General features: G+C 37.6%; 2 protein-coding genes across 3 annotated transcripts in view; one reads left to right on the forward strand and one right to left on the reverse strand.

The window, feature by feature from the left end:
* Positions 1 to 1,065: 1,065 nt before the first annotated feature.
* On the reverse strand, positions 1,066 to 1,716 carry LOC136281945 (uncharacterized; the record flags this gene model as incomplete). The annotated part of the gene is made up of 2 exons (XM_066168983.1): positions 1,584 to 1,716; positions 1,066 to 1,184 (listed from the first exon to the last, which is right to left on the reverse strand). Coding segments are annotated over exons 1-2 (252 nt in total), but the record flags the coding sequence as incomplete, so codon positions are not given.
* A 12,157-nt stretch (positions 1,717 to 13,873) lies between these two features.
* The window catches only part of LOC136282047 (uncharacterized), a 5,042-nt gene continuing 1,415 nt past the window's right edge, over positions 13,874 to 17,500 (forward strand). The window contains exons 1-6 of one of the 2 annotated variants that reach the window (XM_066169215.1): positions 13,874 to 13,982; positions 14,422 to 14,476; positions 15,474 to 15,633; positions 16,279 to 16,341; positions 16,726 to 16,955; positions 17,428 to 17,500. The exon at positions 17,428 to 17,500 is cut by the window's right edge and continues 215 nt beyond it. In XM_066169215.1, the coding sequence (XP_066025312.1) occupies positions 15,476 to 15,633; positions 16,279 to 16,341; positions 16,726 to 16,955; positions 17,428 to 17,500 (524 nt within the window). In that variant the 5' untranslated portion in view covers positions 13,874 to 13,982; positions 14,422 to 14,476; positions 15,474 to 15,475. Of the gene's footprint in view, positions 14,295 to 14,421; positions 14,477 to 15,473; positions 15,634 to 16,278; positions 16,342 to 16,725; positions 16,956 to 17,427 lie in introns of both variants that reach the window. The other variant, XM_066169216.1, reaches the window with a different exon arrangement.

Genomic DNA, 17,500 nt, shown 5'->3' on the forward strand with positions numbered 1-17,500 from the left:
ACAGTTATTATTTTTTATTGAGTAGAATCTTTGAGGTCTGCTTATAAACTCCAGACTGACACACCAATCTCCACCAATTGCTTTTATTGCTCAGTTTATTGTTCTGGTTCACACAAACTTGTCCTTAAAAGTCTAACTTCACTGTGACACTAAAACTACTGCAGGTCTTGATGAAGGCCACACCTTTAGAAACTTTCACTTTTCAACGGTGCTGTAGAGAAAAAGAAAAACATCCACTTGCGTTATTTGCTATACTCGTATTTTTGCGAAAGATCTCGACTCCTTACCCCGTTATCAATATGTCGATGTTTGTAACATCCTTTCACGGATCTACGATATGTTTAATATCAAGCAAAAGGAGTATAATGAATAATATGTATACACACGTTTTCAAAAACGTTGCAATTTGAAAATATACATGAAATGCATGTCTTTTGTTTTCTCATCAAAGAGACACTTTTTGATCACGGATCACTGACCAACTGATCAACTAAGATTCCCTTTATAGGCTGGTCGTTCAATAGATATACTTATATATATATATATATATATATAAGTTTAACTTCCTTGTTCTTCATCTAAGGGGTGATTTAGAGTTAACAACTGAGTTGAAAACTTAAATTGGCCACTGTAAAGAGTTCAAAGGCTGACGTTTCGAGCTTTAGCCCTTCGTCAGAGCGAAAAGTTTTATACTCTCCCACCGACGTAGCACCACAGTTTCTTTTGAAACGTACCCCCTTTATCCTTAATTTAAAGAAGTTGTGCTATTCATACGTAATGCTGTGATACTGTGAGATGATAAAACCACTGAGAAGTATAGTTGGGAAAGTGAGGCTTGAAACTTCGTAAAAGTTTCATGGTTTGGATTTCGCAAAACGTAGTAACAAGTGGGTTGGTTAATGATGTATTTTGACGAGATACAAAAATCTTCCTGATAGTCACATTTTCAATCAGGTCTTGTTGTATGCAGTTTGGCTTAAATTGAATAATATCGATTGCGCGGTCATCGTTTTCAGTATTTTTTTCTTACCAAGAGCCGTAGCGCGAGTGACACATACAGCACTTCTTGCCCGAACACATCGCCAAGTTTGCTGGTATACTGATGGACAACTCTCCTGTCTTACATTTAGATCGACATTTTCTGGAGTAGGTGCCTTCTGTTTCAGCGCCGCTACCACAGTCGGCTTGAGAAAGAAGATTACAAAACAAGTTTCAGAATACTTATCAGCGATAAACTCCACAATGTAGTACGTTGTACTTACCAACTACAAAAGAAAAGATCTAAAAAGACACTGGTTTGAACTGCAGTTTGAAGACCTTCTCGTCTACAAGTTCGATTGGGACAAACTTGGGGAATGTTTGTTATTATTAAATATATCGTTTAAAGATATCGTTCTGTCAACTTGTACGGAAAAATTTGATTGAACACATCATGCAGCTGTTGGCTCCTTTTGATAGGACGAGAGTATTCATGCATGCTGTGTAATGAAAGAAAGAAAGAATCCATGTGTATACAAAAACTGGTACCATGCACATCATTGTGTTTTAAAATTAACGAAGTTTGGGAGTGCAGAGCTACTTACCTGCTCGTTTGCGTAAACTGCTGTATGTGCCGTCGTCTGGGGAAAATTCATCTTCCCTGTGTATATGTTTGGCCATAACACAAGCTACTTGGACAATGACAATAGCCAGGAGAATCTTCTCAATGCAAGTCATGTTGATCGCTGAAATGCCAAAACAAAAAAGTTCAATTGAGATGCAAGTCATTTTCATTTCAAATTCAATTGAGAGGCAGAAACGCTGCAAAAAAAAAAAATTACATCAAGTGAGAAATTGGAGAGCATCAGTCTACTTTTTCTCTTCTTCTTCTTTGAGAATAAAACCTAATTGAAGTGTCAATCCAAGCGCGCTTAATTTCAAGTCTTGCACCTCTTAGTTATCACTCCAGCAGCACGCTGCAAACGATATAGGAAACTGACATTGCAGTACTTGGTATCGTACGTCAGTTCTGTTATTTAAAGGTACGAATAACGTAATTAACGCCTCTACCGGCGAGTAGTAATTTGCGTAAACTGATAATCATGTGATCAAACGTGACTCTCTTAAAGGCTTATGCACAAACCTGCTTGCTCTTGCTTTCAAAGCTTCCCTTTAAAATTTTTAAACCAAAACAACTGCCGTAACCTGGAAAGGGAATTGGAAATATACAACACAGCACGCTTATATATAATCATTATGATCAGTTTGTTGAAGCAATCTCTCCGCGCTCTAGAAATGCGAAACAGACATTTCATCGGGAGAGAGCGTTTGTAGAGCGAGCTGATATACTTGTATATACATCAACTTCATAAAAAAAACAAAGCTTCCAAAATAAGTGATACTCGTCTCAATGGCCGTTATGAGCTTATACAGAAATATACCTTATTTGAAGGACATCAACGGGCCCTCCTCCAACAGGGAAAAATAAAAAAAATCGAATCTTTCCCTTTGTAAGAACACAATACTATCCAACAGTTCTAAACCCTAAAGAAATCCCTATGGGCGAGTGGCATCGAGCACAGCAACAACCATTGTTTAGAGAAATCTTCAAAGAACCGCCGTTAATATCCTACAGAAAGGGGCGTTTACTCAGACATACTTGTGAGAGCAAAATAATAATGAAGGCAAGAAAACCGGACAGACTGTGGGTCGTGTAAACACTTGTAACTAATGCAAAGAAAATTGGACGTACCACAGAGTCTTTCAGACGTGTCAACCCAATTTTTTCACGGGATATAGGCTAAATCAGATAATACTTTATAGTGTCTCGGTGATGTCGGGTGACGCGTAACTTTAGCTAAATTCTGATCCCGCTTATACTTCTCCTATCTCTTATCCCGCCTTCGAAACGGAGCGTATCCAGATCTTGCCTTCCTATTTTTGTCCCGCATCTCGCCGAGCCTATGTTGGACCCTCTTAAGACTCTCTTAAAATTTTCAAAGCCAACCTCTGGCACTGAGTCTCCGAGGAGAAAGCTGGAACACTGAGCTACGTAAGGGAACTCAAAGGTTGAGATCGCTCGTGCAACTTTTTGCATTCGGTGGTATGCGAAAAGGAAAAAAAAGAGAAAGAAAAAAAGTGGCATGGAAAAACTGTTTAGGCCGAATGCAAAGCGAGTTACTGATTGCACTTATGTCGGTGCTTTTCAAAGTGGACCTGGTTAACATGCAATGAACTCACCTCTCAGGAGCTGTGGACTGAAGAGTCTTGAGCAACTGAAATGATCAAACTACGTGCCAACTCGTTTTATTATCAATTATTGACTCATTAGTTATGCGTCAAGAAACAAATACTTCATTACTACCATTCATTTAGGTCTCGGCTTTTTTTCCCAATGGACTATCGGAGAAAGTGTTTGAACCTTTTATCTATATGGTTGGTATTAAAATGAATAGTTTCTACGTTTCTGCTTAAATTGCCACTAACTGCGCGAGTCTTTTTTTGTTAAGGAATTTTTGTAGCGGAGAGGGCTTACACTATCTTCACCCTGAAATCTGATTCATATTCCTTTCTACAGTTTTCCTAAACTTGTAAATACCTATAACTCTTGGCATATCCGACGGTCATTTGGAGAACAATAGGGAAGGTTTTCTGCTGAGAGACGCGATGCGTTTCGAGGTATTTCAATGCGAAGACTTTTTCCCAAAGATTAAAGAGGATTATGTTTTGCTTTAATTAGTTTTCTATGACGCCACCAAAAGCATTTACATCGGTGCTGGTTTTTACAACACCTGAGGAATGAGAACAAACAACATAGTCCGAGAAATTTATATAAGAAATAGCGGAAAAAACTCTAGTGGAAGAGCTCGGTATCTCAATTTCTCAATTAGTTGGTTCTTTTACAAACGAGAACTGCGTCACTTTTCAGGAGCCTCTTTTATAATTAGGTGCCGACTATTTATGTTGAATAGATATGAAAGATTTTCCAGCTTTTGTCTGAGTGAATCTCACTTTTCTTCTTTGAATTCCTTTGCAGAAGAATACCGTCTGCAATATTCAAGTGTTAATCCATATATTGTTGAAGAACCTTTGCGATTAGTGCTGCTAGAGCCTGCACGTAGGCATATCAATTCTATGCCGATCCTTTTTTTTTTAACAAAGTTTCTCAAAATTTTTTTTTCCAAATGAACAAATAAGTTTACCTTTAACGAGTTTGTCATGGCCGTGCATCCAGTTCTTGGGTAAAGAAAACAACGGCACAAACATTAGAAAACGGCTTTGTTTTACGAAAACATAGAGGATTACACTTTGTTTTGATTAGTCCTCTACAACGCGACTGAAAAGTTCCAATCGGTGGTTACTAACATGATTAGCCAATTACAAGAGAGCTTCCCGCTCAGGCACGTGGCCGGTTCGCACGTATCCCCGCGCGGCCATGTAATATCCTCTATTTCTTATTATATAATAAGCTCAGTTGTGCACGCATTCTGATTGGTTCTCACTTATGAACTATTGGAGGATAGACGTATAGATGACGTCATCATTTATTATATAAAACAAATAGATTCCAAGTTGCGGTGCGTCTGTTCAGTAATAGATCATAGAGGACGTCAAAACGTGGTAAGAACATCAGTGACACACTCGGCTGCGCCTCGTGTGCCACTTTTTTGTTCTTACTGCATTTTGACGTCCTCTGTGATCTATTACTGAACAGACGCAGGGCAACTTGGAATCTATTTGTTAAATTTATGTTGTGGTTAAGATACATAGTTCTCATTATAATGTTTACTTTTAATAGCTGGAATAATTTGTAAAGTACTTCAAACTTTGTTGCTCACTAGTTTCTTGTTACCACTGAAAATAGATGATTGATTATGGAAAAAAATTTCAGATGATTTTAAAATTTATGGGGAACTGAAATCATAGCCTTAATCGTTTGTTTATTGTCGTTAATTTCCTTGGTTTTTTTTGTCAAATATTTTATAAAAACGTACTATGGTATTGATAAGTGTTATGTTTAAGTAAAGAACAACGTTTTGAAAGGAACGTAAAAAACTTGAATCGCTAGATAGACAACTATTAGCTTCCTAAAAAAGGCGGTTATTCATCGTGGTGAATAACAATAAAAGGTAAGTTTTTTCGTTTGTCTCACGATGTAGTCACGTGTGATGTAGATCGCGACGTTTCGCTTCCATACTGCTAGTCATCTTCTGGCGATGAGGTCGCCTGGTCATGCGTGATCTTCTAAAGCATGATGCTCTGCTGTGATTAGTTGTTTTTCAACAGCTCTGATTGGTGCATTTCGATCCTTGCTGTCTCATTCAGTAATTTGCTCCCTTAGCGGTCTGCTCTCGCATGGTTCTCCTGTTTTTGTGTTTTGTGATCGTGGGCATCCACGCTTCCTGGATTTCTATTCCACTATCCCTGTTGATGTTGTTAGGGTGAAGTCTTGTATGAATTGCCTCTTTGACTCTGCGCATGTAGTAATAAGGGTCACGATCAATAAACTTTACTTCGCTCTAGAGTGGCTTGTGTCCGGTGTAGTGGGCATGCTCTGAAACGGCGGAGGTCTCGATACGGGCGAGTCGGATGTGTCGATCGTGCTCCTTGATTCTGTCTTGCATAGGTCTTCCAGTCTCTCCGATGTACATCTTGCCGCATTCACAGGGAATCCTGTAAACTGCGCCATCTTGTTTAGCTGGGTCGACAGCGCTTTTGGTCGTACTAACTGAAATCTTAGCGTAGTTTCTGACTTGAAAACAGCGCATACGCCTTGTTGTTGTAGGCAACGGCGAAGCTGTTCGGACAGACCTTTGACATAGGGTAAAACCGTAGTAGCTTTGAACTCGTTGGCGGGTTCGGTACTGTTGTTTGGTTTTCCAGTCTTGGAAAGTTTCTGCAAGAAAGAAAAAGGATAGCCATTAGAAACCTGAGCAGATGACGTGTTTTTTCTCCTCGGAGATGACGGAGGGTTTTGGTACAAGACGTTTGGCGCGCTCGTAAAGGTACTTAACAATACCGCGTTTTACTGAATGAGGGTGGTGTGAATCGAACGCTAAGTATTGATCGGTGTGCGTGGGCTTCCTGTATACGCTGATGGCGAGTCGGCCGTCAGGTTCTCTTAAATCTGCGCTGTCTAGGAAGGCGAGTTTGTTGTCTTTCTCTGTCTCCATGGTGAAGCGGATGGAAGGCTGCTGGTTGTTTAGATGCTGTAAGAAGTCATCCACGTTTCGCGATCTAGGATGGTAAAGGTATCGTCCACGTAGCGCTTCCAGATCCTAGGCTCGTAGGATGATACAGTTATCGCCTGTTCTTGGAAACTCTTCTCGTAGAGGTTAGCAATAACAGCGGAAACCGGACTCCCCATGGCGGTAGCCTCTTTTTCTGATAAAAGTTGAGCTTTCACTGAGAATACCAAGATTAAACAGGGTCATTTCAACTGTTGTCAGATTTCTCAGAGTATTGCTCGTGCAGAACCTCTATGTTTATCACTAAATTTTGGAACTTTTGGATCTATCTTTTATACAGTTGTCTCTTACGCCTTCGCCTTTCTTGAATTTTTTTAAAATTATTATTTACCACAGCATTAAGGAGATTTTACGAGGATAAAGTAGTTAAAGTGATAACGACGATCATTATTTTCTATTGTTAATATTGTTATTATTATTGATAATATCATAATTAAATTTATTTTTCTATTGTTAAGTAGAATCTTTGTTGTCTATTAATTAACTCTAGACTGCCACACTTACCTTTGCAATTTTCTTTTTTTTCTTATTTTAATTGATTGACGTATAGCCGTCCTCAACATCCTAGTATGGCGACAGAGCTACTGCAATTGTAATAAAGGCCACTTTTTTATTGGTCAGTGGCTGTTTTGTTCAAGTTCAATCATGAAATGAAGTTTAGGTGTACGGAGGATGGACCCGAGAGACTGGCAAACAGAATAAGCGAAGGTGATCGTTGCTTGTTTAGTTGGTAAACTTGCTGTATTTTTATTCAGCCAAACAAATAATTTTTTTCAGCCAGTGCATGTGTGATTATATATTTGGACTCCTTTTTCTAGCCTTTGTCCGAGTGGATTTCTATTGTCTACTTTCAATTCCTTTTTCCTTTTTTTTTGGATGCGTCACAATAAGATTTTCCTGATCTCCCTCTAAGGCTCCGTGGAATTCGAATGACCCCTCACCCTTAATGATTCTTATTGCCACTCAATTTTCTATAGACCCTTTTCCCTCGATTTTGGTAATGCTAAGACCGAAAAAAAAAAACAATCCTAGGCTATATATACAGTTATTATTTTTTATTGAGTAGAATCTTTGAGGTCTGCTTATAAACGCCAGACTGACACACCAATCTCCACCAATTGCTTTTATTGCTCAGTTTATTGTTCTGGTTCACACAAACTTGTCCTTAAAAGTCTAACTTCACTGTGACACTAAAACTACTGCAGGTCTTGATGAAGGCCACACCTTTAGAAACTTTCACTTTTCAACTTGGCTGTAGAGAAAAAGAAAAACATCCACTTGCGTTATTTGCTATACTCGTATTTTTGCGAAAGATCTCGACTCCTTACCCCGTTATCAATATGTCGATGTTTGTAACATCCTTTCACGGATCTACGATATGTTTAATATCAAGCAAAAGGAGTATAATGAATAATATGTATACACACGTTTTCAAAAACGTTGCAATTTGAAAATATACATGAAATGCATGTCTTTTGTTTTCTCATCAAAGAGACACTTTTTGATCACGGATCACTGACCAACTGATCAACTAAGATTCCCTTTATAGGCTGGTCGTTCAATAGATATACTTATATATATATATAAGTTTAACTTCCTTGTTCTTCATCTAAGGGGTGATTTAGAGTTAACAACTGAGTTGAAAACTTAAATTGGCCACTGTAAAGAGTTCAAAGGCTGACGTTTCGAGCTTTAGCCCTTCGTCAGAGCGAAAAGTTTTATACTCTCCCACCGACGTAGCACCACAGTTTCTTTTGAAACGTACCCCCTTTATCCTTAATTTAAAGAAGTTGTGCTATTCATACGTAATGCTGTGATACTGTGAGATGATAAAACCACTGAGAAGTATAGTTGGGAAAGTGAGGCTTGAAACTTCGTAAAAGTTTCATGGTTTGGATTTCGCAAAACGTAGTAACAAGTGGGTTGGTTAATGATGTATTTTGACGAGATACAAAAAATCTTCCTGATAGTCACATTTTCAATCAGGTCTTGTTGTATGCAGTTTGGCTTAAATTGAATAATATCGATTGCGCGGTCATCGTTTTCAGTATTTTTTTCTTACCAAGAGCCGTAGCGCGAGTGACACATACAGCACTTCTGGCCCGAACACATCGCCAAGTTTGCTGGTATACTGATGGACAACTCTCCTGTCTTACATTTAGATCGACATTTTCTGGAGTAGGTGCCTTCTGTTTCAGCGCCGCTACCACAGTCGGCTTGAGAAAGAAGATTACAAAACAAGTTTCAGAATACTTATCAGCGATAAACTCCACAATGTAGTACGTTGTACTTACCAACTACAAAAGAAAAGATCTAAAAAGACACTGGTTTGAACTGCAGTTTGAAGACCTTCTCGTCTACAAGTTCGATTGGGACAAACTTGGGGAATGTTTGTTATTATTAAATATATCGTTTAAAGATATCGTTCTGTCAACTTGTACGGAAAAATTTGATTGAACACATCATGCAGCTGTTGGCTCCTTTTGATAGGACGAGAGTATTCATGCATGCTGTGTAATGAAAGAAAGAAAGAATCCATGTGTATACAAAAACTGGTACCATGCACATCATTGTGTTTTAAAATTAACGAAGTTTGGGAGTGCAGAGCTACTTACTAGCTCGTTTGCGTAAACTGCTGTATGTGCCGTCATCTAGGGAAAATTCATCTTCCCTGTGTATATGTTTGGCCATAACACAAGCTACTTGGACAATGACAATAGCCAGGAGAATCTTCTCAATGCAAGTCATGTTGATCGCTGAAATGCCAAAACAAAAAAGTTCAATTGAGATGCAAGTCATTTTCATTTCAAATTCAATTGAGAGGCAGAAACGCTGCAAAAAAAAAAATTACATCAAGTGAGAAATTGGAGAGCATCAGTCTACTTTTTCTCTTCTTCTTCTTTGAGAATAAAACCTAATTGAAGTGTCAATCCAAGCACGCTTAATTTCAAGTCTTGCACCTCTTAGTTATCACTCCAGCAGCACGCTGCAAACGATATAGGAAACTGACATTGCAGTACTTGGTATCGTACGTCAGTTCTGTTATTTAAAGGTACGAATAACGTAATTAACGCCTCTACCGGCGAGTAGTAATTTGCGTAAACTGATAATCATGTGATCAAACATGACTCTCTTAAAGGCTTATGCACAAACCTGCTTGCTCTTGCTTTCAAAGCTTCCCTTTAAAATTTTTAAACCAAAACAACTGCCGTAACCTGGAAAGGGAATTGGAAATATACAACACAGCACGCTTATATATAATCATTATGATCAGTTTGTTGAAGCAATCTCTCCGCGCTCTAGAAATGCGAAACAGACATTTCATCGGGAGAGAGCGTTTGTAGAGCGAGCTGATATACTTGTATATACATCAACTTCATAAAAAAAACAAAGCTTCCAAAATAAGTGATACTCGTCTCAATGGCCGTTATGAGCTTATACAGAAATATACCTTATTTGAAGGACATCAACGGGCCCTCCTCCAACAGGGAAAAATAAAAAAAATCGAATCTTTCCCTTTGTAAGAACACAATACTATCCAACAGTTCTAAACCCTAAAGAAATCCCTATGGGCGAGTGGCATCGAGCACAGCAACAACCATTGTTTAGAGAAATCTTCAAAGAACCGCCGTTAATATCCTACAGAAAGGGGCGTTTACTCAGACATACTTGTGAGAGCAAAATAATAATGAAGGCAAGAAAACCGGACAGACTGTGGGTCGTGTAAACACTTGTAACTAATGCAAAGAAAATTGGACGTACCACGGAGTCTTTCAGACGTGTCAACCCAATTTTTTCACGGGATATAGGCTAAATCAGATAATACTTTATAGTGTCTCGGTGATGTCGGGTGACGCGTAACTTTAGCTAAATTCTGATCCCGCTTATACTTCTCCTATCTCTTATCCCGCCTTCGAAACGGAGCGTATCCAGATCTTGCCTTCCTATTTTTGTCCCGCATCTCGCCGAGCCTATGTTGGACCCTCTTAAGACTCTCTTAAAATTTTCAAAGCCAATCTCTGGCACTGAGTCTCCGAGGAGAAAGCTGGAACACTGAGCTACGTAAGGGAACTCAAAGGTTGAGATCGCTCGTGCAACTTTTTGCATTCGGTGGTATGTGAAAAGGAAAAAAAAGAGAAAGAAAAAAAGTGGCATGGAAAAACTGTTTAGGCCGAATGCAAAGCGAGTTACTGATTGCACTTATGTCGGTGCTTTTCAAAGTGGACCTGGTTAACATGCAATGAACTCACCTCTCAGGAGCTGTGGACTGAAGAGTCTTGAGTAACTGAAATGATCAAACTACGTGCCAACTCGTTTTATTATCAATTATTGACTCATTAGTTATGCGTCAAGAAACAAATACTTCATTACTACCATTCATTTAGGTCTCGGCTTTTTTTCCCAATGGACTATCGGAGAAAGTGTTTGAACCTTTTATCTATATGGTTGGTATTAAAATGAATAGTTTCTACGTTTCTGCTTAAATTGCCACTAACTGCGCGAGTCTTTTTTTGTTAAGGAATTTTTGTAGCGGAGAGGGCTTACACTATCTTCACCCTGAAATCTGATTCATATTCCTTTCTACAGTTTTCCTAAACTTGTAAATACCTATAACTCTTGGCATATCCGACGGTCATTTGGAGAACAATAGGGAAGGTTTTCTGCTGAGAGACGCGATGCGTTTCGAGGTATTTCAATGCGAAGACTTTTTCCCAAAGATTAAAGAGGATTATGTTTTGCTTTAATTAGTTTTCTATGACGCCACCAAAAGCATTTACATCGGTGCTGGTTTTTACAACACCTGAGGAATGAGAACAAACAACATAGTCCGAGAAATTTATATAAGAAATAGCGGAAAAAACTCTAGTGGTAGAGCTCGGTATCTCAATTTCTTAATTAGTTGGTTCTTTTACAAACGAGAACTGCGTCACTTTTCAGGAGCCTCTTTTATAATAAGGTGCCGACTATTTATGTTGAATAGATATGAAAGATTTTCCAGCTTTTGTCTGAGTGAATCTCACTTTTCTTCTTTGAATTCCTTTGCAGAAGAATACCGTCTGCAATATTCAAGTGTTAATCCATATATTGTTGAAGAACCTTTGCGATTAGTGCTGCTAGAACCTGCACGTAGGCATATCAATTCTATGTCGATACTTTTTTTAACAAAGTTTCTCAAATTTTTTTTTTTCAAATGAACAAATAAGTTTACCTTTAACGAGTTTGTCATGGCCGTGCATCCAGTTCTTGGGTAAAGAAAACAACGGCACAAACATTAGAAAACGGCTTTGTTTTACGAAAACATAGAGGATTACACTTTGTTTTGATTAGTCCTCTACAACGCGACTGAAAAGTTCCAGTCGGAGCCGGTTTTTACAAAAATTGACTGAGAACAAACAACATACTCCAAGAAACATTAAGAAATAACTTAAAACCTAACTGGTCAGTAAGGCTTGGTTCTTCGTCTTAAACTTTTACAAAACGAGAACTGCGTCACTTTTCAGGAGCCTCTTTTATAATTAGGTGCCGACTATTTATGTTGAATAGATATCAAAGATTTTTCAGCTTTTGTCTGAGTGAATCTCACTTTTCTTCTTTGAATTCCTTTGCAGAAGAATACCGTCTGCAATATTCAAGCGTTAATCCATATATTGTTGAAGAACCTTTGCGATTAGTGCTGCTAGAGCCTGCACGTAGGCATATCAATTCTATGTCGATCCTTTTTTTTTTAACAAAGTTTCTCAAAATTTCTTTTTTTAAATGAACAAATAAGTTTACCTTTAACGAGTTTGTCATGGCTGTGCATCCAGTTCTTTGGTAAAGAAAACAACGGCACAAACATTAGAAAACGGCTTTGTTTTACGAAAACATAGAAGATTAAACTTTGTTTTGATTAGTCCTCTACAACGCGACTGAAAAGTTCCAATCGGTGCCGGTTTTTACAAAAATTGAGGGATGAGAATAAACAACATACTCCAAGAAACATTATGAAATAACTTAAAACCTAACTGGTCAGTAAGGCTTGGTTCTTCGTCTTAAACTTTTACAAAACGAGAACTGCGTGGTTTTTTAGGAGCCTCTTTTACAATTAGGTGCTGACTGTTTTATGTTGAATAGATATGAAAGATTTTTCAGCTTTTGTCTGAGTGAATCTCACTTTTCTTCTTTGAATTCCTTTGCAGAAGAATACCGTCTGCAATATTTGTTAATCGATATATTGTTGAAGAACCTTTGCGATTAGTGCTGCTAGAGCCTGCACGTAGGCATATCAATTCTATGTCGATCCTTTTTTTAGCTTAGTTTCGCAACATTTTTTTTCAAATGTACAACTAAGTTTACCTTTAACGAGTTTGTCATGGCTGTGCATCCAGTTCTTGTAAAGAAAACAACGGCACAAACATTAGAAAACGGCTTTGTTTTACGAAAACATAGAGGATTACACTTTGTTTTGATTAGTCCTCTACAACGCGACTGAAAAGTTCCAATCGGTGCTGGTTTTTACAAAAATTGAGGGATGAGAATAAACAACATACTCCGAGAAACATTAAGAAATAACTTAAAACCTAGCGGGTCAGTAAGGCTTGGTTCTTCGGCTGGTTATTTTACAAAACGAGAACTGTGGGATTTTTCAGGAGCAATTAGGTGCATTCCTTTATGTTGAATGCGAAGGCTTTTTCCCAAAGATTGAAGAGGATTATGTTTTGTTTTAATTAGTTTTCTATGACGCGACCAAAAGTATTTAGATCGGTGCTGGTTTTTACAACAAGTGAGGAATGAGAACAAACAACATACTCTGAGAAATTCAGTAAATCAGAAATAGCGAAAAAACTTGAGTGGTAGAGCTCGGTATCCCAATCTCTAATTAATTCTTTTGCAAAACGAGAACTGCGTCACTTTTCAGGAGCCTCTTTTATAATAAGGTGCCGACTATTTTATGTTGAATAGATATGAAAGATTTTTCAGCCTTTGTCTCAGTGATTCTTTCTCGAGATCCTTTTCAAATGAATGGCGTACATATGATTTGTTATTTGCTGCATTTCTATGGGTTTGATTTGTTAAAGAACCTTTGAGAGATATCTCCTACTTAGCTTGCCTCTGTTTTTAAAAAATTTTTTTTCAAAATTGCAACCAAGTTTATCTGAAGGGGTTTTATTATTGCTATTTTTCCAGGTTATTTCTGGAAAAGCCCGAGCGGTAGAACATAATCTTGCCATAAAAATCCTTTCAAACTTGATTGACCAGAACACCAAAGCTCATACAACTTAAACTAACTTACGAGGAGTCGGCAACCCCAGAAATGGGTTCGAATTACTGTACTATGAGTTAATTTTGCATTTGTTTTGGACTAGACACGGGTGCACTGAGTTTTCGGTATGATTTTCATTTGGCTGGGAAGATTGTCAAAGGAGGCATTTGTTTTGTGTTCAATCGACTGCATGTTTATCCAAAACCGAATTTACACTTTTCCACAATATAAAGAGCATTGCGTACGAGAAGGATTCAGTATCCCAAGAAAACTCTTCGCTATTCCCGTAGTTAGACCCTCTAAAATTAAGGTAGGAAAAAGATCTTTAACCTGCTACAAAGTGGACACTAGGATGGAGGATATACAACGTTCAAGCTCACTTACATCCTAAATCCAAGATGGCGTCTAGCTATTGATCAAGATGCATGTGCTATGTTTTGTAAACAAACTTAATGAGGAAGTTTGCTGCGGATTTATCTTTTGCAAGTCTTTTTAATTCACCATATCTCTAAGTAAGGTTATGATGAAACATTCTAGTCGCCAATTTGGCAACTAATTTTTAGGATTTGGTCAACAAAGTAAAAAATGTAATCGCATTGGTGCTTGTATAAACCGCAATTTCACACCCTGGCCCTAGGGTCAAAAGGTTAAATATGCTGAAGCTACACTGGACCAACTAGAAGGATCAGCTTGCCAATGGTGGCATACACTTAATATACTGTAACATTTGCCACTTTTAAAAATTGACTAATTAAGCTGGTTTACCTCTGACCACTTGTAATGGCCTTCACCGTGAGCACTATTAAATTTCTTCTAAGCATAAGGTGAATATTGGTGACCTTTGCAAAACAAAAGTGATGTTTAAAGTATACAACAGAATAATGGTTGATATTTATGATTTTTAGTAAGGAGTAAAAAGAACTTAATTGATTTTTATCTCTCACTTTTCAGATATCAGAAACAAAACAAACTGAGTATTGCCTTCAGTGGTTGGCTAGAAAAGCAGGTAAGACAACAAGAAACAGAATAGATTTGTTTGGAAAATTCCTTATTTACTCAGAAGGGTAGTTTCACCTTATCCTTTTATCTCCCAATAGTGATAGACCTGCAATTTCCAACTTCTCCCTAGACTATGAGCTGTCCCTTATTTTTTTTGGCAAAGTCTGTCGAAAAAAATCAGTAAAAAAATATTAATGTTAGCGTACTTCAGCATTCTTTCCAAATAAACGTAAAGTGCAGTACAGCTGTAAGCATGTCATTATTTGATTATAAATAATTTATCTCATTTTGCACTAGTTTAGCACACATGCATAGTGCAGACCTAATTTTTACTGTTGGAGAAGGATAATAGGGAATAAAACAATGAAAGCATTTTGATAATTTTAAAACAAAGAAAAATTGAACCACAACATGTGTTCTCTTGACACTGCATTACATGCAATCTCTAGGATCTTAGTAGAAAAAAAATAAATGTATATTTTAAGATTCTTAAAGGGAACATCATATTAATTGCAACAATAATATCAATTTGTTGCCAGTTAATCAGAATTAATCAGACAAAATTTGAATTAATTATTATAGAATCAGTAGTTATATAATGTAGTTGTTGAATAATACAATGTTGTACCCTTGAAGAGTTTGAAAGTTCTTATAATGTTAGTTTGGAGAATTTGATATTGGATCAACTAATAATTCCCTTATTGTTATCTTTTCTCATCACTTGTCTGCTTGATATTGTATCGACATTGTAAGGAGAAATTCTGTCTTAGTCACTCATGGGTTACCAGTAAAGTAAAAGAGTCAATTGTAATTGCTGAAAATTTTCTTAAACCCATCTCTGGAATCAAAAGGCCAGGATCTGCTTGACCCAGTTTCACTGAGATGAAAGTACAGGTAAATTTTCCATAGCCTCCTTCTTTGCAGAGTGTTTACCAACCCCATCTACCAACCAGGTGAAGAACTTACTGATCATGTGACTGTGGGGTTTGCTGTCTTTATTTCAGAAATGCCAAACAAATTGAAGAAAGTGTACGAGTTAGAGGGAGTAATATGTGACTTACACTCACATTTCACGGCTGAATCTGGTAGTACCATGGGGATTTCCAAGTCAAAGGCAACAGAGCTTATCTCCAGTACTATTTTTGATTATGAACCAAATTCAAGGTATTTGTTTGTCACTTTGTCTTGCAAATGTTTCTTTTCCTTTCCATTTTTTTTCTAATTCCGTCATACTTCCTTCAGACTCCTCTTCAAAAAATTTTGGATTATGAAGCTAATTTCAAAATATATTTTGGCACATACAGTATCCTATTTCCCATGCCCCATCTTCCTTTTTTCCTTCCCTTTTTTTAAAATTATTTTATCCTTTGCCCAGACCCAAAGAAAAGGGAAAGAAAAATGTAAATCTTTATGCTACAGTTATAACTGGCTGATCCAGTTGTTGTGTACAAAATGATGTATAAGCCAGAGGCCTTTGCTAAATCATTTAGAACTAAATTGTTCAAATCAAACAAAACTTGGTTTAAAGCTCTTACTACCTAGCAGGAAGTGAAAGCAGTTGGCTATTTTCAGCATGAAATGGTTCTTCTCAGGACTATGAAGAAACAAACCCAAGCTGGAGGAGCTGAACTGGGAAACTAATGCCTTTCCCATGTGTCTTGGAAATTTAAATTATTATGCCCTCAGACAGTCCTCATCGAAGCCTGCAATACAATACATTGTTGTACGATTGTTGTTGTTGTTTTTTTATTAAATCTCTTTTTTCTCAATGCTTAAAAGGAAAAATGACTATTTTTTTTAATTTTCCAGGTGTGACTGGCATGAAAAACAGGAAGTAAAGTTCTGTGCTTTGGGAACAGTCTTGCGATACTGGTAAATAAAAATTGAAGAATTAAGATGGGTTGCACTTGCTGCCTTTGTAACTATTGTTTTACAAAGTTTAGCCTGTTCTGTATGGAGAAGTGAGAGCCTCCTGGTTAGCATGTGGGACAAGCCAGGTTTAAGCCATGGCAAGATCACTTTTGTTGGATACTTGGGCAGACACTTAAAACTTGACCCATCCAGTTGTCTAATTTGGTAAAAAAAATGGTGTAGATGGGTAAGGTAACCACATGATGGACTGGCTTTTTATCTAAGGAGGAATAGCATTACTGGTAGTTGCTTCATGCTACTGAAACTGGGCCAAGCTTTCAACTAGTAGTATGGGCTGTGCGACTCATAAGCTGAGGACCTTTTGTTTTCATTTTTTTTTCCAAGCTACTGCATATCAGATTTCTTGTGCTCAGTTTATGGAATCCCACTGACTCCAAACCATGTACCAGAAAGACCAGATGGAGTCTTCTGTACTGTGATTAAGCCTGCAGATAGCAAAGGATCATCCCCTCGAGAAGAAGCACAGCCCAGATATTCAAATAGACCTGTGGAAGATAATAGGCCTTTTGCCTCAAGAGATTATCGCTATTTTAATGGTGGAGCCAGAAGTAAAGGTAAGGTAGTTTTCGTTTTCATCTGCCTCACTATACAGAATATCCACTGAGGTTCTTTAACTTTATGTCCAACAGGCATAATATACACACATACTAGTTCTTTTTAAACCTTTTCTTACCCTACCTACATTTTATGTTAAGCTCTCTGGTCAAATTTCTTGTATTGGTGAGTGATGTAGATTTGAAGACATTTGACGATATAAAAGGTGATGAGCATTACCCAAGGGAAGTATGAAGACAGAAATAATTCAGAATTTGCATTGATTCTTGTTTCAAAATGGGAAGTTTCAAGTTCAAACTCACTCAAGTATGGTGAGATGAACACCATTGATTAAAAAAAGTTTGAGTACAGCCCCATCTATGTTCACTTCTATGAAGTTGGAGGTGAAAATGATACTTTTCCCCGCTCTTTACAGTTTAAATTATTGTTGAAGTCAATAGAGCTGTTTTGTTCCTCTTAATTTTCTTATAGGTCTTTCCAGTAATCAAGGTGTGTATACTCGCTCAGGACCCACCTATGACCAACAAAGTCTGCATGATGACAG

This window comes from Pocillopora verrucosa, chromosome 6, assembly GCF_036669915.1.
Source record: "Pocillopora verrucosa isolate sample1 chromosome 6, ASM3666991v2, whole genome shotgun sequence".
Taxonomy (NCBI): Eukaryota; Metazoa; Cnidaria; class Anthozoa; order Scleractinia; family Pocilloporidae; genus Pocillopora; species Pocillopora verrucosa.